Source organism: Ceratotherium simum, chromosome 34, assembly GCF_057802395.1.
Source record: "Ceratotherium simum simum isolate JZ-2026a chromosome 34, ASM5780239v1, whole genome shotgun sequence".
NCBI classification, from domain to species: Eukaryota; Metazoa; Chordata; class Mammalia; order Perissodactyla; family Rhinocerotidae; genus Ceratotherium; species Ceratotherium simum.
Genome location: NC_141933.1, coordinates 13,748,325 through 13,772,495, shown reverse-complemented (window position 1 = coordinate 13,772,495; position 24,171 = coordinate 13,748,325). Strand labels below are relative to the sequence as shown.

Sequence of the window (24,171 nt, the reverse complement as noted above, 5' to 3'; positions counted from 1 at the left end):
TGCCCCACCTTCCAAAGCCTGAAACAATTGGGTGCTCCTGTGCCTGAGGCCAGCCCCACCCAGCTACAATCCTCAGAGAGCTGACAAGAGACATAGTAGGCTAGAGGCTTACTGCAATTGTAAGGCCCTGAGCCTAACAACCTGCCACGCTGGGGGCCTACTCAGTTAAAAGAAATACTGCAACACAAATGTGGTATTAGAACTTATAGCCATTTGTTTATTTTTTCTATTGTTTCTCTTGCCCGGTCAGATGTGGTGTTTGAAAAGATGTTGCTAAGACTGATGTCGAAGAGCGTACTGCCTATGTTTTCTTCTAGAACTTTCACAGTTTCAGGTCTTACATTCAAGTCTTTAATCCATTTGGAGTTAATTTTTGTATATGGTGTAAGGTAAGCGTCTACTTTCATTTTTTTGCATATGGCTATCCAGTTTTCCCAACACCATTTGTTGAAGAGACTTTCTTTTCCCCATTGTATGTTCTTGGCTCCTTTGTCAAAGATTAGCTGACCATAGATGTGTGGGTTTATTTCTGGGCTTTCGATTCTATTCCATTGATCTGTGTGTCTGTTTTTGTGCCAGTACCATGCTGTTTTGGTTACTATAGCTTCAAACTAAAAAGCTTCTGCACAGCAAAGGAAACCATCAACAAAACGAAAAGACAACCTAACAATTGGGAGAAGATATTTGCAAACCATACATCTGATAAGGGCTTAATCTCCAAAATATATAAAGAACTCATGCATCTCAACAACAAAAAAACTAACAACCCAAGTAAAAAATGGGCAAAAGACCTGAACAGACATTTCTCCAAAGAAGATATACAGATGGCCAACAGGCACATGAAAAGATGTTCAAAATCACTAACTATCAGGGAAATGCAAATCAAAACTACAATGAGATATCACCTCACGCCCGTCAGAATGGCTATAATTAACAAGACAGGAAACAACAGGTGTTGGAGAGGATGTGGAGAGAAGGGAACTCTCATACACTGCTGGTGGGAGTGCAAACTGGTCCAGCCACTATGGAAAACAGTATGGAGATTCCTCAAAAAATCAAGGATAGAACTACCATATGATCCAGCTATTCCACTGCTGGGTATTTATCCAAAGAACTTGAAAACACCAATTTGCAAAGGTACATGCACCCCTGTGTTCATTGCAGCCTTATTCACAATAGCCAAGACTTGGAAGCAACCTAAGTGCCCATCAAGGGACGAATGGATAAAGAAGCTGTGGTATATATACACAATGGAATACTACTCAGCCATAAGAAACGATGAAATCCAGCCATTTGTGACAACATGGATGGACATTGAGGGTATAATGCAAAGTGAAATAAGTCAGAGGGAGAAGGTCAAATACCGTATGATTTCCTTCATTAAGTAGTAGATAATAACAACAATAAACAAACACATAGGGACAGAGATTGGATTGGTGGTTACCAGAGGGGAAGGGGGGAGGGAGGAGGGTGAAAGGGATAATTGGGTACATGTGTGTGGTGAAGGGTTGTAATTAGTATTTTGGTGGTGAACATGATGTAATCTATGCAGAAATAGAAGTACAATGATGTACACCTGAAATTTTTACAATGTTATAAACCAATGTTACTGCAATAAACAAAAAATTAAAAAAAAATATCCGAAAATACTTCAAACTTGTAGATATAATTCTCCTTTATATTCCCAGTGTCTAGAAAACACCTGCCCTGTAAGAGCTATAAAGAAGTGTTGGTTGAATGTGTGAAATGGAAGGAAGTGAATGTCTGTAAGGAGATGACACTAAATTCTACTTAATCTTGGTTTTCAGTATTAAAACTGACTCTATTTCCTGAACACATACTTCTTCATGGAAGACAAGGAAATGTAACTGATGGAAGCAGAGTGTCTGTGATCTTATACTCAAGATCTTAACATCTGTCTGTGTCTTTATGAGATCAGCAAATCAAGTGTTGGATCTAACAACGTTTATTGATACCCATGTACACAATAGAATAGAAACATCCCAGGACAAATGAGCGTTTCGCAATATTCATGGCAAATCAATGTACAAATTCTTTCAATCAGAGTTTCAATAAACCTGTGCTCTGAGTACGTCCAGAAAGACACTTGGGATTCCTGGTAATCGTATACAGGAGGATGGGATTTATTTCCTCTCCCCTCTTTCTGGAGCATGGAACCTAGGAAGACTGAGTAAGTAAACACATTCATTGAAATGTAACTATAGGCTAATAATTACAATAATGATAATTATAATACAGGACCACATAACCTTATTATAATTTATTGGGAACAGATAGATTTGGAAATTTAGAATTTCTGGATTTTCAAAAGATAAAAGAGTACATGTATCATATATTACATCATTTCTGCAATGGGGAGCATGTGATCCCCAAACACTTTAATACTTCGACAGGAAAATGTACGAATATCTCTACTAAGTGCAATTGATAAAAACTATGCATGGCCTCACATTAATTCAGATCAAATTTTGCCACAAAATTAATTCAGGTCAGATCAGATTTTACTACCAAATGGCTCTCTGAAAACCTTCCAGCACTCAGAATTTGGAGATCTCAGAATGGCTGGCAACAAAAACAGAAACTAAATAAGAGGGAGTTGTAGTAAGCAGAATAATTCCCTCACAAAGATAGTCAGATCCTAATCCCCAGAGTCTGTGTGTATCCTAGGTTAAATGGCAAAGGAAATTAAAGTTGCAGATAAAATTAAGGTTGCTAATGAGCTGACCTTTACATAGCATGATTATCCTGGATTATACGGGTGGTCCCAATCTGATCACAAGGCTCCTGAAGAGTGGAAGAGGTACACAGAAGAGGAGGTCAGAGTAATGCAATGTAAAGAGCACTTGAATTGACATGGTTGGCTTTAAAGATGGAAGGGTCCACCAGCCAAGGAATGTGGCCAGCCTCCAGAAGTTAGAAAAAGCAAGAAAATGGATTCTGCCCTAGAACCTCCAGAAAGGAAGGCAGCCTGCTGACACTTTGATTTCAGCTCAATGACACTCATATTAAATTTCTTAGAACTTAAGAAATTCGCTATCTAAAAACACAGTCATGTGCCACATAACGTTTTAGTCAACAATGGTCCACATATACGACAGTGATCACATTAGATTAGTACCATATAGCCTAGGTATAGAGAAGATGATACCATCTAAGTTTGTGTAAGTACACTCCAGGATGTTCACACAACGAGGAAAATGCCTAACCATGCATTTCTCAGAACACATGCCCGTCGTTAAAGAACACATGGCTGTACGAGGTAATTAGTCCATGTCACACACACATACACACACACTCACACTCACACACAAAGACTTTTCCAAAGAGAGACAGATAAAAAGCAAACAAGTTTTATTTTGTCAATCACGTGCTTTAGGAACGCATAAGACTGCCATCAACTCACCAGTACGAAACAGATCGTTTATAATCAAATTCTGATCATCAATAACACATTACATTTTTTTATGAGCAGTTCATCAGTTTCTCGGTGTTAAAAGATAGTTTGAAACTCCTAGATTTCCTCAGTTTGGGGGACCAAAGATGCTACTGCTACAGTTCCTCATTTTGGAAGCCATGGAGATCCTTATCTTATGGAAACCTGATAAGATACTCCCTCTAGTAACACTCCTTTTGTTCCCAAAAGATCTAGGCAGAGTTGAGAGTTACACTTTTTTATTTGAACGTATAAACAAATGAACTCTATGGACTTGCAGCCTACCAAGAGAAAGAAATAAATACTTAGTGCATTGAGATATGCTTTTAAGAATTCACAAGATGGAAGAAAACATATAATTTTCATGGAAAATATAGGTTACCAAAATTGACTAAAAGAAACAGAACTAATCTTAATAGATCAATAATTGCAGATGAATTGAAAAGTTTGTCAAAGAGACTAGGCCCAAATTGTTTTGTGAGTGATTGTCAATAACAATTTAAGGAGCCAGTAACTCCCAATATTGTTATCAATTTTAGAAAGCTTCTTAACTCATTCTATAAGGACAGCATAACCCTATCTGCAAACTAGATAACAGCACCTAACATATCTAATAATTTCTCAATCTAACATATGTATACACATCAATCACATCTTTGAACATAGATGTCAACTTCTTATGAAACATTAGCAAATTACAAAGCAAGGAATTAAAACAATGACAAATCATCATCAAGTAGGGTTTATTCCAGAAATTCAAAGAGAAATGTTATCACAATTCAGTGAAATAACAAATTAAGAGGAGAAACAATGGGATTATCTCACTGATGCAGAAAATATTCAATACAATTCAACCCACATCCTTGGGGAACAAAACACCTAAAAGCCAGGAACTGAAGAAAAAAAGTATTATCCTGATAAAGAATATCTACAAGAACAATATAGCAAACATTATACATAATGATTAATGTTAAAATAATTTCCATTACTCAACATTTATGCTCATTATCATCACTAATATTAATTAAGCTTGAATTCATTTACAATTAATTCATTTACAATTAATTAAGCTTGAATTCACTTACAATTCAAAAAGACTAGAAAAAATGAGAAAGTATAGAAATTTTGGAAAGCTGGAGGAAAAGAAGTCATTATTTTCAGATATTGAGATGATATACCCAAAATAATATAGAGGAATTTACTGAAAGATTATTGAAAATAATAAAAGAATTCAACTAGGTGGCCACATACAAAACCAAATTACATACATCATTGGTTTCCTATAAACCACAAATATCCGTGGAGGAAATGTATTAGAGCTATTTCAGGCAATATGAAAGACCACATATCATGAAATAAAGTCCTGATTTAAACACACACACACACATTAGAAGTGCTTCTAGCAAACATTCGCTTATGTGCCTGTCAGGACTCACATGTCAGGAAAGAAAGGGAAAGGCTCAGGACAAAAAATAGATGAAATGCAGGAAACCAGAGAATTGAATACGCCTCCATTAGTGAAAGGGTGAACTGGAAAAAATCCCACCTAGAAGCAAAGAAGATAACAGTAAAACTTGTCCACCTCAGCCTGGGCTTTGACTAGAATGAAGATAAAGTCTCCTGAGAAGACAAATCGTTTACACAAATTTGGGGTTCAAGTTTGTAATGCCTATGTGGAATGGGAAGCCCCAAAGTGAAAAATTAACTAAGAGTGAGGCAGGGTTAGTAATGCCCTATGATGCCTGGAAGAAACAAATATTAGCCCACTCTGAAGGAATACACACTGAACCCAAGACTTCCAAGATTTCTGTATAAATAGCTGAGAAAATTCATAATTCAAAATAACAAAATGCATGCAGAAACAACCTATTATTAGCAAGAAGCAAAAGAGACAACCAAAACACAATCAGACTCTCAAGGACTTTGAATACTGGAGTAATCAGATACAGCATATATCATAAAAATGAAAGCTTAAAGAAAAAAAATTTAAAGGGTACATTCTTAAAACATGAGCAAGAAACAAGATACTAAAATAAAAAAAAGTAGATTGGTAAAAAGAACAAAACACAACTTCTAGAAATGAAAACTATAATGAACTGAAGAAACTCCACGAAATGGAGAACATACAGACAAAGAGATAGAATACATGAGGAAGGTTGTTAGGAGACATAGAGAAGAAAATGAACAAATTTAACAAACAATACATTAGACATGAGCTCCAGAAGGAAAAAAAGAATAAGACTGAGGAAGAGGCACTATTTTATGACACATAATTGAGAAATTTCCACAACTGAAGAAATACAAATTCTCAGATTTACACCATATCACTAGAGAACACATAAACGGAATCCACATATAGTCACATCGTAGCAAAATTGCAAATTTTCATACACTAAAGACAAATTATCAGAAAAAGAAATTGAGAAACAACCCCATTTACAATTGCATCAAAAGCATAATACACCGACGAAAAAATTTAACCAAGGAGGTGAAAGTTCTGTTCACTGAAAATAATAAGACATTGATGAAATAAGTTGAAGAAGACACAAATAAATGGAAAGATATTCCCTGCTTATGGATTGGAAGAATTAATAGAGTAAAATGTTCATATTACCCAAAGAGATCTACAGATTCAATGCAATCTTTATAAAAATACTAATGGCATTTTTCACAGAAACAGACAAAACAATCCTAAAATTTGTGTGGTACCACAAAGGACCCCTAACAGCCAAAGCAATCCTAAGAAAGGAGAACAAAGCTGGAGACAATTAGGATTTCAAACTATATACTACAAAGCTACAGTAATCAAAACAGTATAGTACTCGCATAAAAACAGACATGTAGACCAAGAGAACAGACTCAAGAGCCCAAAAGTAAACCTATACATACACAGGTGAATTAATTTATGACAAAACAGCCAAGAATAAACAATGAGGAAAGAATCGTCTCTTCAATAAATGATACTGGTAAAACTGGATAACCACATGCATAATAATGAAATCAGACCCTATCTTACACAACTCACAAAAATTGACCTGAAATGTATAAAACATTTAAAGATAAGAGCTGACACCATAAAACTCCTAGATGTAAAAATAGGGGAAAATCTCCTTGATGTTGGTCTTGGCAATAGTTTTTTGGATATGACACCAAAAGCATAAGGAAGAAAAGCAAAAATTAATAAATGGGACAACATCAAACTAAAACACTTCTGTAAAGTAAAAGAAACAATCAACCAATACAAAGACAACCTATAGAATGGGAGAAAATGTTTGCAAATCAATATCAGATAAGGGGTTTATATCCAAAATATGTAAAGAACTCATACAACTCAATACCAAAAATCAAATAATAAGGGTTAAAATATGCACAGAGGAATTGAATAGATGTCTTTTCAAACAAGACAATACAAATGACCCACAAGTACATGAAAAGGTGCTCAACATCACTAAGCATCAGAGAAATGCAAATCAAAACCACACTGAGATATTACTTCACACCTGTTAAAATAGCTATCATCAAAAAGACAAGAGATAACAAGTGTCGGTGACGATGTGGAGAAAAAGAAACCCTTGTGCCCTGTTGGTAGAACTATAAATTGGTACAGCCACTGTGGAAAACAATAGAGTTTCCTCAGAACATTAAAAACAGGACTTCCATGTGATCCAGAAATCCCATCACTGGGTATGCATCCAAAGGAAATGAAATTAAGCTCTTGAAGAGGTACGAGCACTCCCATGTTTATTGCAGCGTTACTCACAATATCCAAGAGCCCATCAATGGATGAATGGATAAAGATGTGGTATATAGATAAATAAAGGAATACCATCAGTCATGAAAAAAAGAAAATACTGCCATTTGTGACAACATGAGTGGACCTTGTGGGCAATATGCTAAGTGAAATAAGTCACACAAACACAAACACTGTGTGATCTCATATATGCATGGAATCTAAAAATCTGAACTCACAGAAACAGAGAGTGGAACAGTGCCTGGCAGGTGCTCGGTATGGGAGAAATGGGGAGATGTTGGTCGAAGGGTACAAACTCCCAGTTATAAGATGAATAAGTTTTGGGGATCTAATGTACAGCATGGTGATTATAGCTAACGATACTTGAAAGTTGCTAAGAGAGTCAATCTTAAATGATCTCACCACAAAAAAGAATTAGTAATTACGAGAGGTGATGAAGGTGTTAGCTAACACTAAGATGATAACCATTTGGCAATATATAAATGTATCAAATCAACACATTATGTAGTTTAAACATGCACAGTGATGTTTATATCTCAATAAAGCCGGGGAAAAAAGAATTACCTATCTCAAACACACAACCTGTCTCATGCAGTTTTTAATCTGTGTAGACTAGTTTAATGTACTAAAACAAAATGTAAAAGCAGGTAAATCCAAGCCCATCAGCATTCTGCAAACAGTGGAAGTGCATTCTAAGACCAAAACATGCAATAAGTTGGATTAATCTTAAATAATACTGTAATTTTGTAGACAGCTTTACTAACATGCTTATCCAGCTGTATCCAATGCGAGAGATTCCATATGAATGGAGTGTTGGAAATCAAGAAAAAAGTGCATTCTTCAAACATCACCTAATTCACGTTTCTCTACGTGTGGAGACATAGCAACATCATGAGACTATAACCATTCTGGGTATAATTAGAAACTGGACTGGTAGCAAAGAACTTGAGGTCCAGTTCTCTTCTGGTTTCTTGGAGATCTAATTGAAACTCATTTGTATATAGTGAGCCACGAAAATTGGATCCTTGTATCGCTTGGCACAGCATGTGGCATGTTTTAACAAAGTTCTGATTGAGCTATGGATAAGCGGGTAGATTTCCTCTACTACCTCTAATAATTTGGACACAAATCAAACTGTGCCTGTCTGTGGGGGTGTGTGTGTTTACACATGTGCCTGTCTCAGTAACTTCTTAATAACTCCCACTGAAACTTCATCACTCATAGCAGAATAAGGCACTGACTTTCACTTCCTTGTCCAATATTATTCCCTTTGCAATTCTTATATTAAGCCAAGGCTGAGAGATTTGCGCATAAGACAGGGACACAGCAGAAGTTCTTGAAGATGTGATTCTCTGAATCTGCCCTTACTCTCCTGAAAGGAGAATAAAGACACTAAGATATTTAGTCGTCCAAAAGACTCTACCTTCAGAAACAGAATTGTCAAGAATCAATGTCACCAGTGCTCTTTTCTGCTCTGTACCTAATAACATACAATTTGAAGTTGGAGTTTCAAGATCAAAGGAATAGGTAAAGAGGTTAAACATTTAGCTAAACTTAGGGTTATGCATAGTGAAATTGAGATGTCGTTGTTGATTATGTATAAATAGTTCGACTTTGATATTTTCCAGGTGTGTTAAATGCTTCAGAGCCAAGATGATATTCTCAGTGACAGAAACAACAAAGGTGGGTGTTAACTGTTGGGAAGAGAGGGTCAATGTAAGTTGGGTTTCCAGAGCCCTTTTCTGCCAAATTCTTAGTTTCAGACAGACTTTACCAAACATTCTTTTTACACAAAATTAGACCCTATATATATAAGATTAAAAGAGGAAAAAAACAGTGTTTCTTATGTCTTATTTTTATCTCTTCCTTCCCTTCAGCCAAACATAGATTCATAATATATTCCATGTGAAAAACAAGAATAACATTAATACTTTATAAAGGATCATGGTGAAAAGTAAATAAATCAACTTTTCATAATTCTTCACACATAGTAAACACTCAAAAAATAGTATCTATTGTTACTGCTAGAAATCATGATATCTCCTTTCTTATCTCTTATCCCACCTAAATCTACCTCTACTTCTCATGATAAATTTCACGTTTTATCATTATGTTCATCAATTTATGCAAATCATCCACTTCTGTTAGGCTGCAAACATTTTGACATTGTGGTCCAACTTATCCATATACATTTAAAGATTGCAATTTGTTCACTTGGTAAGTATAAGCTGGAGCTAATAATAGCTATAAAATTTCTTAAGAATGATCAATAACTGCTCATACAAAACAAGCATTATCCTAATGATACCAATGTCTCTCCATGCTGTGGGATCCCTCCACACTCTTAGCTTTGATCCACAAAGGGAAAGAGGCAGAGGAGAGTGTGGTTGATACGGTATGGACCACCTCGCAGAAGAGGGTCACTATCTTTCTTCTCTCCCTCACACTCAAGCAAGGATCACATCAGTTATGCAAGATGACTAAGCTCTAGAGAATTGCTGTACAACACTGTGGCTATACTGTATTGTGCACTTAAAAATTTGTTAAGAGGGTAGCTCTCATGTTTAAGTGTTTTTATCACAATGAAAGAAATTAAAGATATCCTTTGAGATTTGGATTTACATGTTGTTTCAATGTGTTTCCCAATTATAAATTTTAAATATTTTTAAATAATTATTAAGCAAATAATCTGATTAGTATAAAGTAATCATAAGTTACCTACATGGAACAATAGGTTGCAATTTTAAGAAAGTCAACGTAAATCAGCCAAGAGCAAGAAAACAGACTCATGACACAGGAACATTGCAATAAGAAATAGAATGATGTTCTTTTGTTTTTCAGCAAGACAAGATGCTCTTGATGTCAACAGAATGTTTGCTAATGTTGGTATTAAACCTGTAGACTATAAGTATACAATGGTTGGGACCATGTCTTACTTTTCTTTGTATTTAGACAGCTCCTGATATTTCTTTGCTTCAAACAGTTCCTGATATTAAATAAATTAGTGTAGAATGAAAAAATAGTAAAAAGTAAAACTAAAATAAATTAATTAAATTAAACATGCTATGTATCTCACTACTCAACATAAATGCTATTCTTTTCAAAAATATTTTTATAGCAAAAGAATTACTGAATGCCTTTGCATGTGCTAATTTGATTTGATCACCAAACTGATTGCAATCTTAAAACTTTGAACAACTCAACAATTGCGAGACCACAGACACATGAGGAACATTCTGAATTGCATTCTTAGTGCTTAAGAAGAAAACAAAATAAATAGCCAAGTCACTTCAAACGAAGTAGCTTCAAACAAAAGAGAGAGAAAGAAAATGACTCAATGGAGTGGAAAAACTGCACCAGGGTAAAGGAATTTATTTTCCTTGGCCTAACCCAGAATCAAGAACTGAACTTGGTGTTATTTCTTTTCCTGCTTTGGGTGTATGTGACAACCCTGCTGGGAAACCTCCTCATCATGCTCACTGTGACCTGTGAGTCTCGCCTTCATACGCCTATGTATTTTTTGCTCAGGAATTTATCTATTGCCGATATCTGCTTTTCCTCCATCACAGCTCCCAAGGTTCTGGTGGACCTTCTGTCACAGAGAAAGACCATCTCCTTCAATGGCTGCTTCACCCAGATGTTTTTCTTCCACCTTGTTGGAGGGGTGGATGTATTTTCCTTGTCAGTGATGGCATTAGATCGGTATGTGGCCATCTCCAAGCCCCTGCACTACGTGACCATCATGAGTAGAGGCCGTTGCATTGGGTTAATAGTGGCCTCCTGGGTGGGGGGTTTTGTCCACTCCATTGTGCAGATTTCCTTGTTGCTGGCTCTCCCCTTCTGTGGACTCAATGTTCTTGACACCTTCTACTGTGATGTCCCCCAGGTGATCAAACTTGCCTGTACAGAAACCTTTGCACTTGAGCTGCTGATGATTTCCAATAATGGACTGCTCACCACACTGTGGTTTATCATCCTGCTTGTATCCTACACAGTCATCCTAACGATGCTGAGGTCTCAGGCAGGGGAGGGCAGGAGGAAAGCCATCTCCACGTGCACCTCACACATCACTGTGGTCACACTGCACTTTGTGCCCTGCGTCTACGTCTATGCCCGGCCCTTCACTGCCCTCCCCACAGATAAAGCCATCTTCATCACCTTCACTGTCATCTCCCCCCTGCTGAACCCCTTGATCTACACTCTGAGGAACCAGGAAATGCAGTCAGCCATGAGGAGACTGAAGAGAAGGCTCATGCCTTCTGTGATGGAATAGAGCAAGAGTCTCCAACCTCTTCATCACCAAGGGCTCCTTTCATTATTTTTCCCCTTAGAGTCCTATTGATATACTCAAATACATTTTTATTAAACCAACTACACCCACCAGGTAACAATTTATTTTTCTATTTAAGTTACTACCTTACTGATAGTCCACGCTCCTGGTAAGCATGAAGTAACCAGTGTTATAGTATTGAGCTTGATTGATGCATTTCCATTCAAAGAACAACGTGTCCATCAGGACAACTATATGGCAGCTGAAGGGACTGATTGAATCCAATCCCTTTTTAACAGGTGAGTAAATAGAAGCCCAAAGTGAGAGTGATTTACTCAAGATCTCATATCAACTTAATTACAGAGATAAGTCTTCAGATACCCAATCAATCAATGGCTCTTCCACCATTTGAATGTAATTTATTACATTGCTGGACTTGTCTATGCCAAACTGCAATCCTGTTCTAGAAAGAGCTCATGATCAGTGCAGCTGAAGTACACATATATGGGTACATATGGCCCATCACAGATAAAGACATTTTTTCTGCTTACTTAAATTCCATATGGGCCTGTGACCTATTGAGAACCTCAAAGGTACAGAATGGTTATCCTCCTGGATTCCTATCAGGAATGAAGAAGCTTGTGAAGATTTCGCATAATAGCCTGAAGGGATTTCTCTTATGCAGAACTAGACATGCCGGATTCACTTTCTTGTGATAAGTTTAGACAAAGACAGAACTTCAGGGATCCTACAAAAAGAGGAATCCATTCTCATTATTCAAGAACTGGTTTACCAGTTGCAGACTTACCAGGACCAGTCTCAGATTGCCTTCATGATTGAGGACTTACATTCCTCCCACTTCCCACTTCCCAGTGAGAGAGGGGAAAGGTTAAAGAAGACAGAACTCTAATCAGTCTATTTTACAATCTGTTGGTGTTTGTGAAGAGGAAGTATAGGCTAGTATTTTTGTCTGGGAAAGCAGGGTAAACGTAAAGCATTATACCTGAAAGCTCTAACTTCAGAGTCATAGAACCTGGGTCCAAATCCTTGCTCTGCCCTCCACCAGCTGTGTGATCTTGAGCAAGATATTTTATCTCTTCACAAGTCACGGTTCATATATACAAAGGTGTTCATAATATCCATCTCATGGAATTGTTGTGAAGGTTAAAATGACATGGTATATGTGAAACATACAATGCCTGGTCGATAGTAAGTGCTCAGTGAAAGGCTAATGTCATTGTCGATATCATCCTTATTGCTCTGCCTAATGCACATTCTATCCCCCATTGACCTGTTACACTCTTCTCCTATATGGTCCGTATTCCTCATTATTGGGGAAAACTGATGGGGTAGAAAACATGGGAATGTACATCGAATTCAAAGCATCTCTCACCCTAAAATTTCTAGCTTTCTGTCATTGAAACATGTCAATAGGTTTGTTTCTTATTTTTACAGCTTACAGAGTCATCTTGAATCTGATGAGATAAAGCATAGGAGAGTTTCATATAAAAGAAGTTAAAGGGTCAAAGATAAATCCTTGGCTTTGAGTGCAGAGATAAGGGATCAGAGCAAGAAGTCAGATCTGCTAGAATAGGAAAGAGCCCAAGTAGAATTAGCCAAAGGATACTGTGTGTTGAGGACAAACTTCACTCATGTCCCACATTGGATCTGGAATGACCCTATAAACATTCTTTAACTATCTGACTTGATGGATTGCTATTTCCTGTCACTTGGTCAATCAATACTAACTTTTTACAATATTAACCTACTTCCCCTAGCATGAAAATTCTGACAATAATTTACACTTCTTAAGTCACCATTCATAGGGTCCTGCTACATTTGCTCTGGTAGCTCTCGTCTCGAGTCCCTAAGATTTTCTTTATAAAATTGATATGAAAAATGCATACCACAGGGGCTGGCCTGGTGGCGTAATGGTTAAGTCTGCATGCTCCACTTTGGCGGCCCGGGGTTCGCAGGTTCAGATCCTGGGCACGGACATATGCATCATTTATCAAGCCATGCTGTGGCAGGACTGCCACATATAAAGTAGAGGAAAATGAGCACGGATGTTAGCCCAGGGCCAATCTTCCTCAGGAAAAGGAGGATTGACAACAGATTTTAACACAGGACTAATCTTCCTCAGCAAAAAATAAGAATAATAAAAAAGTAAAAACGATTTAAAAAAAAATGCATACCACCTACCACCTTATAGCCTATATCATGCAAATGTGTCCCTTCCTTTCCTTTCTAATTCTTGTGACTCACTCAAATCAGATTTTTATCACTATGTCAGAAATGATCTGACAACGGCACCAATAATCTATGGGGTCTGAATCACTGTATCTCAGAAGCATATCTCAAGGGAGCAAAAACCCAGAAACTCCACATCATTGTCCCTGAGACATCCTCAAACCATGTCTAAACAAACAACACAATCTGATTCAATCATTCAGGGGAAGGAGAAAGAACTACATCTGATTATACAAATATATATCATTTATCTGGATGACATAAAATCACAAGCTGGGCTGCATTTTTTCCATTTAAATCAGTTTTTATTATTTTTTAAGCTCTACTGCTAAGAGCCATAGAAAAGTCAACTGGATCTGGGCACACATATGGCTTGCAAACCACCCTTTCCTACATTGCTCCCTGAATCAAAAGTTTCAATGATCAACTCTCTGGGTACCCATGAACCCAATAACATTAAATAATTCTGGAGTAATAAACTGATGAATTTCAAGAGCTGTCATCGTGCTACCTCCCTAGATTCCCAGTGACCTGTGAATCTCAGAGATGTAGATTAAAATAATTGCATAGTGTCAAAGTATATATTGTATTAAACAGAAATTGCACATGTTAATCTACCTCATGGACTCTCTGATAGCTGCCCTGACAGTAACCACAAAGCTTTGTCTTTTCCATTGCCACCCTTTTATTCAAATTGTACTTCCTAGCCCATTGCAAGCAAAGTAATTTTGGCCAGGAGGAAGACTGCACAGTACTTGGTGTGTCTTAACACCTTCTTCTGGAGCCAAGAGGGATAATGTGCTGTCTAGAGAAAATGATATGTTCTGAATATGCTCTGGTGCCTCTGCATGTACATGTGAGACGGGACAGACAGGAGATGAGGGAGAGAGAGCGGAAGGGCTTGGTGACATTTTAATGACTCCCGTAGGTACTAAATTCAGTTGGCCACTCAGCTTCCACATTCACACCCAACAATATTCCCTTTGCTCATTTCTTTATTGGACTGTGGCTGAGGGATGAAGATGTGGCAGAGACACTGTAAGGCAAAGTGGAAGGGTCAGAGTGACGTGATTCCCTGAGATTGCGTTTTCCCATAGGAAGGAAGAAGAGAACAAAAACACTAGCTTTAAGGTAGGTTTTCCATTAAACAGAGAATCTCCCCAGAACCCACGTCTTCTAGGATGCAATTGGAGCATCATAAGAGGATCGATTTCCCACTTGGGGACTGAAGTCAGTTAGTATTGGTGTGTGAGCTTCTGAAACTGAAAAACTGTTAGTGCCCATTTTTCAGAAACGCTGCAATTGTATGAATGCTCCTATTGAAATCAAAACTCCTAATGAAGCAAAGAAAAGTGGTAGTTTTTCACGACTAGGCAGAAGGTAAGTGTGGCTTGCAAAGTATTGGAAGAAGGTCAGTTGACTCCAGGGGATGGGATATATTTTACCTGGTGGATGTTGAGGTTGGAAGTGATTTGAAGGCAGTTGAGAAGGTGCTGATATCTCCAGCTCTCAGGAGGGTGATTGCCTTGGACAAACAGCTCTCAAAGATAGCAAATCCTGAATTCAGGATATGCACCCTGGCCAGCTTTGCTTCTTGTCTGGGGATGGAAGTTTGGGGCCTTTATGTAAGGTGTTTTGATGGTTAGCTTATCTGTGCCCTCATGTGCTACAGAATATGAAAAATGGTCCTAAAACTTTTAGGGATTCAATCAAGAGAAGAGACTTTTCAATATTAGGAAAGAGAAAAAGGAGCAGCATTTGCTCAGTGGGAAGTCGGGATATGGGGATAACACTGTTTGTAGGTTCTGTCCAAGACGGTTGATAAGCTTGTTTCCAGAGGATGGTCCCCTTCAGGTGATTTCTAAGAAACCCTCATGATCCTTATTTTGACATTCCAAAAACACATAAAATGGTATTTCTTTATCCTTTTCGTCCCTCTCCCTCTATATGATGCATGAGTTTCAGTGTAATGCCCGTAATCCTATACTTTTAAAGTATCCTTCCCACGCTTTGTAAAGAGACAGCATCCACAGGAACACACCAGGTCCATTATTTTCAATACGGGTTCACATTTGAGGCAATGTTACTTAGAACTCATTTCTGCACCTTGCCATTGGAGCACTATGTCATTGATCCAGGTTCTTGGTCAAGATAGCTTTAAAGACTACAAAGTCTGCCTTTTCAAACTCCTTTTTATTTTTTTTAAAGTCACTGTTGACATCCTCTCATGCTAAGTCACTCTCAGCCACACCTCTCACTCACCATGTACAGGCTTCTTAAACCCACATACCTTTTTCACTTGATTTGCATAAGATTTTCTGGAGCCTTTTCCTCATAGGATTTCCTGGGAAGGGCTGATCAACACTGGAAAGAAGTACAGTTGCAGTAGTTAAAAGCATAAGTCTTTAGGATAAGACAAATCTTGGTTTGAGACGTGGCTCTACCAACTGTGAGACCTTGAGCAAGTTACTTAATCTCTCTGTGTCTCAATTTCCTCATCTATAAGATCAGGACAATAATATCAATTTCACAAAGATATTATAGGTTTTGGAAGACGTAAAATGAAGCTGCTGGTATAAGAATAACTCCATAATTGTTTGATAAAAGCATGAAAAATTCAGCAAAGCAGAGCTCCATTATTGTGCCCACATTTCTATAATGCTGAGACCTTGAAAGTTGCATGGACCTCCCTGGGGCCTGATATCCAGATGACTAGGTTTGTAATTGAGGATTATAATTTATTCTTTTCTGTAAATGTTTGTGATATAAACACCTATATAAACTGCATACAAAAATTGATTTATGTTTGTGAGCAGGTGTGTGATATAGTACTCCGATTTTTTGGAAATACGTCTTGGTTCAAATCCCTAAGTGAAAAAGAAAAACATCCCTAGAGGAGAGAGAGCATTTCCCACTTACTCCAAAGTGCTGGGAAAGAGGGCTTTGAACCACAAGGTCAACAGCAAGATGAGCCACTCTCAGACAAGCTCCCACAGATGAACCTGGCATGTGTAAGGAAAGAAGCACTCACCTGGGGCTGCTGAGATTGGCAAAATCAAATTCCTCAACTGCTTTCAGTTTCCAAAACAGACATACAATTGCACCTACTTCTCAGAAGCACTCTGTGCCTGAGGTAGGTCTCATTATCATCATGTTGTAGATATATTGTAATCGTACAGTCTGAGAACTGACTCTAAGCTATGCCCTGTGACCTTCACATGTATTTCTCATAAGTTTGGGACAATTATTGACTGACGCACCCAGGATCACACCAACCAGGAATTAGTAAAACACAAATTGCCCAAATGCTCCAGATGATCCACACATGTGTACAAAAAATGGCAGTGCGGGACGTGGTATTGTTCAGCAGACCTCCTTGATGGGGTTTACAAACATTATATTCCCAAATGGGACTGGTTTCATATACATCTCCATAGTTTTGTACCTCCTTTTCTTTCTGCAGACTCCACACCCTGCAACACTCTTATTATCTTAACTCTCAACTTCCTAAGGAAAGGATCTATATTGGAGTTACCTTCCCCTCAAAAAAACCATTTTAATGTCACTATGATGGGTAAATTTATATGTCAACTTGACGGACCACAGGATGCCCAGAAGAAACATTATTTCTGGGTGTGTGTGTGAGAGTGTTTCCAGATGTTATTAGCATTTGAATGGATGGACTCAGTGAAGCAGATTAATTGCCTCCCCAACAAAGGTAGACACCATCCAATCCATTGAGCTGAATAGGACAAAAGGTGGAGGGAGGAGAAATTCACCCCTTCTTTCTGCCTCACTGCTTCAGCTGGGACATGTCATCTCTTCTTATCCTGTCCTCGCCCTAGTGTTTACACCATTGGCTCCTGTAGCTCTCAGGCCATCAAACTAGGACAGAATTATACCACCAGCTTTCCTGGGTCTCCAGCTTGCAGACAGCAAATGACACGACTTCTAAGCCTCCATAATCAGGTGAACCCATTCTTCATAATAATTTTCCATATATAGATGTGTATATAACAGGATATATATATATATATATATATATGTATCCTATTGGTTTCCTTTTTTTGGTGAACCCTAATACAGTTATGGAAATGGTATACAGAGGAACGAAATAAAGAAGGAAAGAAAATAGAAAAAGTAAAGAGAAAACAGGAGAGGGAAAGAAAGGCTGAAGGAAGACAACAGGTGACACAGGAAGCTATTAGGCTTGTCACACCGGTTTCCTGAGCAGAAGATTTGAAACCCATGGATTTATCATTTCAATGTCCAAAAGAAAGATGCTAGAGTGGGCTGCTGTCATTCATTAAAATACGTCTCTACATTCCAGATTAACTGAAGACTTCTGTGGGGGTGATTTCTCCACTACTAGCCATGGTAGGTATAGTGTGGCGAATTATTACTTCTGGGATTATGCAGACGAGAAATCTCCTACGATCCTTATTTTGAACATTTATTCTTATCACTCTGTGTTGTTGACATAAACACCAAAGAAGGGGAGACTGAGATGAATCTGAACTGATAGCAATGGAAGGGGAAAAGGGCTCCTATCTTGTTCTGTGTCAGCAAAAAGGAGAGCACTGCTTGGGGAAACGTGGTCTCTTAAGGATTTTTTCTAAGACTTAAAGAGCAAAATGAAAGAAAAAATAGAGAAATTAAAATGAGAATCTGAGAAAGAACTACATGTGAAGAGCAGGACAATCTGCATAACACAAGAATTTGGGAGGACCTAAAGTCTGTAGGTGAGAGAGACAAAAAGGTAACTCTCAGGGCTGGTCCTGTTGCATAGTGGTTAAGTTCAGTGTGTTCACTTGGGGTTCACAGATTCAGATTCCAGGTTTGGACCTACACCACTTGCCAGCCATGCTGTGGCAGCATCCAACTTATAAAGTAAAGGAAGATTGGCACAGATGTTAGCTCAAGGCTAATCTTCCTCAGCAACAAAAATAATAAAAGATAACTCATGTTGTAGCTGGTAAAGGTTGTAACTATATACTATAAAAGGAACCGTCATGAAGTGCGTGGTCAATTAAATTTCACTTCAAATGCAAGTCATTCTTTAGTCATGAGATTAAAATGTTGTAAGTGCCATGTTAATTATTTTTAACATTCTGCTCAAGGGTAATGTATGTACATAGGGAAAAATGCACATAAGTGTACAGCTCAATGAATTTTCACACAAGCTGAATATATCTTTATAACAAGCACTCAGATCAAGAAACAGAACACTACCAACACTGCAAAAGCCTCCCTCATATTCCCTTTAGTTTTGTGTATTTTTTGTTCTTTATATGAAAACAATAAAAGAGTGCACGCTCTTTCATACCTGGATATTTGACTCGACGTTATGTTTGTGAGATTCATTTATAGTGTTTCATGCAGTGTATGCAGATCATTCCCATTCCTGTGTAGTATTGTGTGAAGTTAACAATTTATTTATCTGTGCTACTGTTGATGGGCATTTCCCCTTTGCTCAACCCTATGATGATCTACACCCTGAGAAATCAGGAAATGAAATCAGCCATGAGGAAACTAAAGAAACAACTAGGGCTTTCAGAAAGGATTTAAAGTCTATGAGGATGATTTAACACTAAAATTTAAAGACAAATATTAAGTTTCACTTTCTTAAAATGGGAAGACATCATCTTCTTGCAAAAAGCAAAGTGGCATCTATGGATACTTTGGAGTTCTAAAAGACGTTGGTCCTCTCAGATGGACTGGGGACCTATGTGTGATACTATTTAAGGTGAGACCCATTCATGTCTTCCACTAACCACTTTCAATTATTCATCCCACAAATATTTACAGAGCACATATTATGTACCTGACAGTGGTGGAATTCAGACTGCTGCAGAAAGATTAAGGCTAGCCACTGTTCTAGAGGCATACTCCAAGATGCTTTAGTGAGGATGTGAACAAAGTGCTGTGGAAATATTGTAAGCACTTTACTTGAGAGCTTCAGAAGACATTTGGCAGTGAGTAGAACTTTCCAAGAGGAAAAACGCTGAGGACAATCCAGGTAAAAAACATCTATGTGCAGAAGGAGAGACTGGTGTAAGAGTGTGCCACGTTTGTGCAATAGTGAACTCATTGTAACCATGAAGTAGTGCACTCATGGAGTCGATACCAGTATTTGACATTTAAATGGGGAGTTCAGAAAGAAAACCTCCATTTGTGGTCCTCTGAACAATGCAACTGTGTGATTTCTACTAGAGAGAGAGGATCCTCAAATCACTCCAAGGCCATGGTTTCTTCCTGGGCAGGAGGTAGTGCCGAGAGTGGGAGTGTTCATAAAGAAATAACACTGATGGGTAGAGGCTGTGGACAGCACACCTAGATTTATGAAAGTCTTCAGCAAAGACAGATGCTAAGCACTCTCATGGGAAGCAGCTACTCATCATTATATAGCAGGATTATCCAATCACAGAATGGACAGGTCCAAATTTCTCATTGTTTCTGTTTTTTATTTTGAATGGGGTTGTTCCAGCGTGTTGTGCTATAATTGATGCATAACATTGTGTAAGTTAAGGTGTATAACATGTTGATTCGATAAACTTATATATTGCAACATGAATGCCACCATAACATTAGCTAACACCTCCATCACATCACATCATATCCCGTAATTACCATTTCTTTTTTGTAGTTCTCATTGTTTCTGCAATTGGAGACCTCACAACTTCTTTACACTTCCCACTCAGTCCATTAGAAGGTAAAGAAAGGGTAATAAAAAGCACAAGGGTTTAATCAGTGAATCTGAGAATTTTCTAGTCTCTGTGAAATGAAAGGAATGAGAATACTACTAGGGGGTTGTTTATCTAACAATCAAGCCAGTAGTTTGCTGGGAACTATTGACTTTATTCTAATGTCTCCCATTATGATAAAGCTCAAGCCATAGAAGCTGGCACATATGTATTAATAACACACATCAATGCTGTGACAAAACTGTCCAAATTGAAGTAGGTAACTACAGTAAAAGTTCATTTCCTGCTCATATCACAGGCCAATCCTGGTCTTCAAAAAGAACTGTTCTAGTCATTTAGAGAAACAGGCTTCTGTTTCTTCCATCGTGAGTTCCACTTCTCTCTAGATCCTCAGAATCCTCTCCATTCATCCAGCAAATGGAGAAAAGGAGAGAGGATTAAGAATTATATAGGGAAGTGGGAGTGGTTACAGTCCAGTCCTGAAAGTTGTGTGCATCACTTTTGACCACATCCCAGCTCTTAGTCTTCTGGCCCCAAGTAACTACAAGGGAGTCCAGAGAATGTAATCTATCTCTGTTCCTAAATAAAACAAGAGAACATGCAAAATGATGAACTTTATCAATCTCTTCCACATACGTGACTCATTGCCAGGAAATCATGATTGGATTAGATGACAAGGACTAAGACTTTGTCTCTAAAAAGATTCTCTTAATACATAGAAATGTTTGCTCAAAGTTCTACTTGGAAGGCACAGAGAACCCAACTCATATGAAGGAGATAGGGGGAAAGGAAATTTAATTGAAAGGAAGGGAAAGGTGATCAAGCTAAGCCTGGGGACTAGGATGACAGTAGACTAGAAGATCAGGTTCCAAAATATAAAACACTGGAGGAGAGAGCCCAAAGAAGCCTGGCCAAGAAGACAACCCTCAATTATCCTCATACTTTCCATAGACTAGATGCACACAGAAGTTTATTAATGCAGAAACTCGTCTGTAGAGATGAGTATCTTCTTCTTTGTTGACTGTCCTTTTCATGTGTTCTATTCTATTCCCAACACTCAAAAATGTTCCGCATTATTTTCCAATATTAGACTTACTTCCCCAAACATTAAAATTCCAATAAAGATATACATTTTTCCTCAGCTGGATCCATCTGAAGACCAAATCACCGTTTGCTGCCTGGCTCCAACTTTGTTGTGGCGTCCTTGTTCTCCATATCCTCCCTACTTTTCACAAGGATGCCTTTTCGTTCTACCTCTCTGTTGACTCTACTTCAAGCAAAACCTTTGTGACTGGGAAATTTTAAGTAACCAAATATCTGTATGTTCCCAAGCGTAGGACCCTAGAAATGGCAGAAACATAGCAAAAGCTGCCAAGGAAACTGCCTTGGACTATTTACATAAGCAAAACAACCTGATCAAACACACTGAGGAAAAGCAATGGAATTCAGGGGAAAACCATTAAATTTACTTCTCTTTCAACATGACACTGAGTAATTCTTTGCATTAATTTATATTTTCCCCAGGTGAAGACATTTTCTTAGGGAACTATTAGATATTAAACTGATTCTAGCATCTCCTACACAGGTCACATGTACTTGGTCCTACCATCTGTGATTTTTTTCCTATCATAATGAAGGTTGATTTTAAACATCCACAATATTTTTCATAAGCAAATAAATGTATCTATATACACAAACTGGCTGCTTTAGGAGTAATCCTGCCATTCTGGACTTCTTTGAGAAATTCAAAGAAGGTTCAGGTTGTTTCAGCTTAATTTGTAAGATACAAACATACTCAGCACAACAGGAACTATATTTAAGCATCCATGAAATTCCAATCACAAAACACTACCCTGAAGGGATATGCAGAGTTTTGTTGTTGTTATTGTTGTTGCATAACTTGTCTTTCAAGTCTGAAAGAGAATGTTGTCAACAGAGCTCTTATTCAATAAAGAAGACTATTCGTTTAGTGCTGTATTACTAACATATTGCTGCATAACATATTAACCCAAAACTTAGTGGCTTAAAATAACACACACTTCTTAAGCCACAGTTTGTGTGGGTTAGGAATCAGGCAAGGCTTAGCTAAGTCTCCTGCATCAGGGTCTCTCAAAAGGCTGTACTCAAGGTGTCAGCTGGGAGCAGCAGTCTCATCTGAAGGTTCAACTGGGGAAGGATCCACTTCCAAGTTCACTCACATGACTATTGGTCAAAATCATGACCTATGGACTGAGGGCTCAGTTCCTTACTATCTGTTCGCTAGAGGCTATCCTCAGGTCCTATCCTTACGGGTCTCTCCAACATGGCCGTTTACATCAGCAGAGTGAGCAGTCAAAGCAAAGAGAGTGTGTCAGCAAGATAGAACCCACAGTCCTTTATAGCCCCATCTTGGAATTGACATCCTATCACTTTTGCTGTATTCTCTTCATTAGAAGCAAGTCACTAAGTCCAGTCTACACACAAGAGGAGGGACTTGCACAAGAGTGTGACTATCAGGGCAGGGACTGACAAGCTCTAGAAGTCAAATATTGCAAACAATCATTGCAAATTATGCAAGAAACTTAAAAATAATTTATTCAGAAAAGGTACAGAGACCCCAAAAAAATGGAAAAGTGGGTAAGGGTGAGTTTCAGAGGTAATTAGGAGATCTTGAGCCATTGTCACAAGGAAAGTGATGGGGCCAGGTAGAGAAACGGAAGTATTTAGTTCATGATAACAATGATCAGATCAATTTTAGACATTTTAAGTTGGAGGTGTGCAATATGTCCAAGTGAGACTATCCATAGATCTATGGTGAGACAAGGTCAAAACTGACATTGGGAATGAGACAATGGGGAAAATGGAATTCTTTACTTTTAGGATCTCTGGAACCATAGAGCCTAGAACATGGTAGGTGCTCAGTAAATATTTCACAATTATATACTTGATGAATGAATGGTACCAACACATCCTTTGTCTGCTTATATCCTTTCTTCATGTGAGCAGTTTGATGAAAAACATGAGAAAATGAATTTCTCATTCTTTATGATGCCTCTGATTATGTATCTTAATAGCACAAAAGCAAACCATCTACCTAGAAAAAAATTGGATTGGGCTGAGTCATTGGGAGCCCTATTCATTTTCCCTCAGTTCCTACCTCCAAGGGAGATGGACTCCTGTTTGTCCCTTATGAGCCCTTCAAGAAAAGATATCTGGGCTCTAAGCACATGGTCCATGAGGATTCACTTTCTCCTCTACCTTAGGAGAGCTTCAAAATCAAAACTTGCATGCGTGCACACATCTTCCAGTGCAGGTTTGACTTCTTAATAACACTCAAGGGAGCTTCATCCCGATAGGAAAGTCTGGCTACTCAAGTTCAACATTGACAACCAAAAATGTTCCCTTTGGTGATTCTTCTATCAGGTCTAGGGCTGAAAGTCTGGTATTCATGGCAGGCAGGGGCACCTGTAGGGTAGTGTGGTAGGACCATGCATAGACAATTAAGTATAGCAGGATGGCACAGACACAAAGGATCACTGGAACACTGGCATGGAGAAGGAACACCAGCAGGAAGTTAAGCAGATAGAACATAGTCCTTGAAGAGCAATTGACAGAAAGCAAGGCTCAAATGTGAAATACACCACAAGTTCTTGAGTGTCCAGATAATCAGATAAAGGGTAGCACTGCAGTGTCCAGACATAAGGTAGGCAACAGGGACATCTATCTCAACATAGCAGGGATCCAGATGCTAGATCCCACTTCA

The 24,171-nt window shown here is 38.2% G+C and overlaps 1 protein-coding gene across 3 annotated transcripts; it reads left to right on the top strand.

Annotated features, from left to right (window-relative positions):
- Positions 1-332: 332 nt before the first annotated feature.
- Positions 333-19,293, top strand: LOC101404839 (olfactory receptor 4D10-like). 3 transcript variants are annotated; one of them, XM_087422874.1, is made up of 3 exons: positions 333-389; positions 8,834-8,888; positions 10,775-14,018. In XM_087422874.1, the coding sequence occupies exons 2-3, from the start codon at positions 8,843-8,845 to the stop codon at positions 11,476-11,478; spliced, it is 750 nt and encodes a 249-aa protein (XP_087279000.1). In that variant the 5' UTR covers positions 333-389; positions 8,834-8,842; the 3' UTR covers positions 11,479-14,018. The 3 variants fall into 3 exon arrangements, with proteins under 3 accessions (XP_087279000.1, XP_004437474.2, XP_087278999.1); XM_004437417.3 differs by lacking the exons at positions 333-389; positions 8,834-8,888 and adding an exon at positions 19,227-19,293 and having other exon boundaries at positions 10,333-11,426; XM_087422873.1 differs by lacking the exons at positions 333-389; positions 8,834-8,888 and having other exon boundaries at positions 10,333-14,018.
- Positions 19,294-24,171: the final 4,878 nt, after the last annotated feature.

What these genes read in the sequence shown, in the direction of transcription:
- LOC101404839 (XM_004437417.3), top strand. Translation starts at nt 10,543, where the DNA reads ATGGAGTGGAAAAACTGCACCAGGGTAAAGGAATTTATTTTCCTTGGC. An exon ending in CTGAGGAACCAGGAAATGCA is followed by an intron (nt 11,427 to 19,226) that starts GTCAGCCATGAG and finishes CTACACCCTGAG; the next exon opens with AAATCAGGAAATGAAATCAG.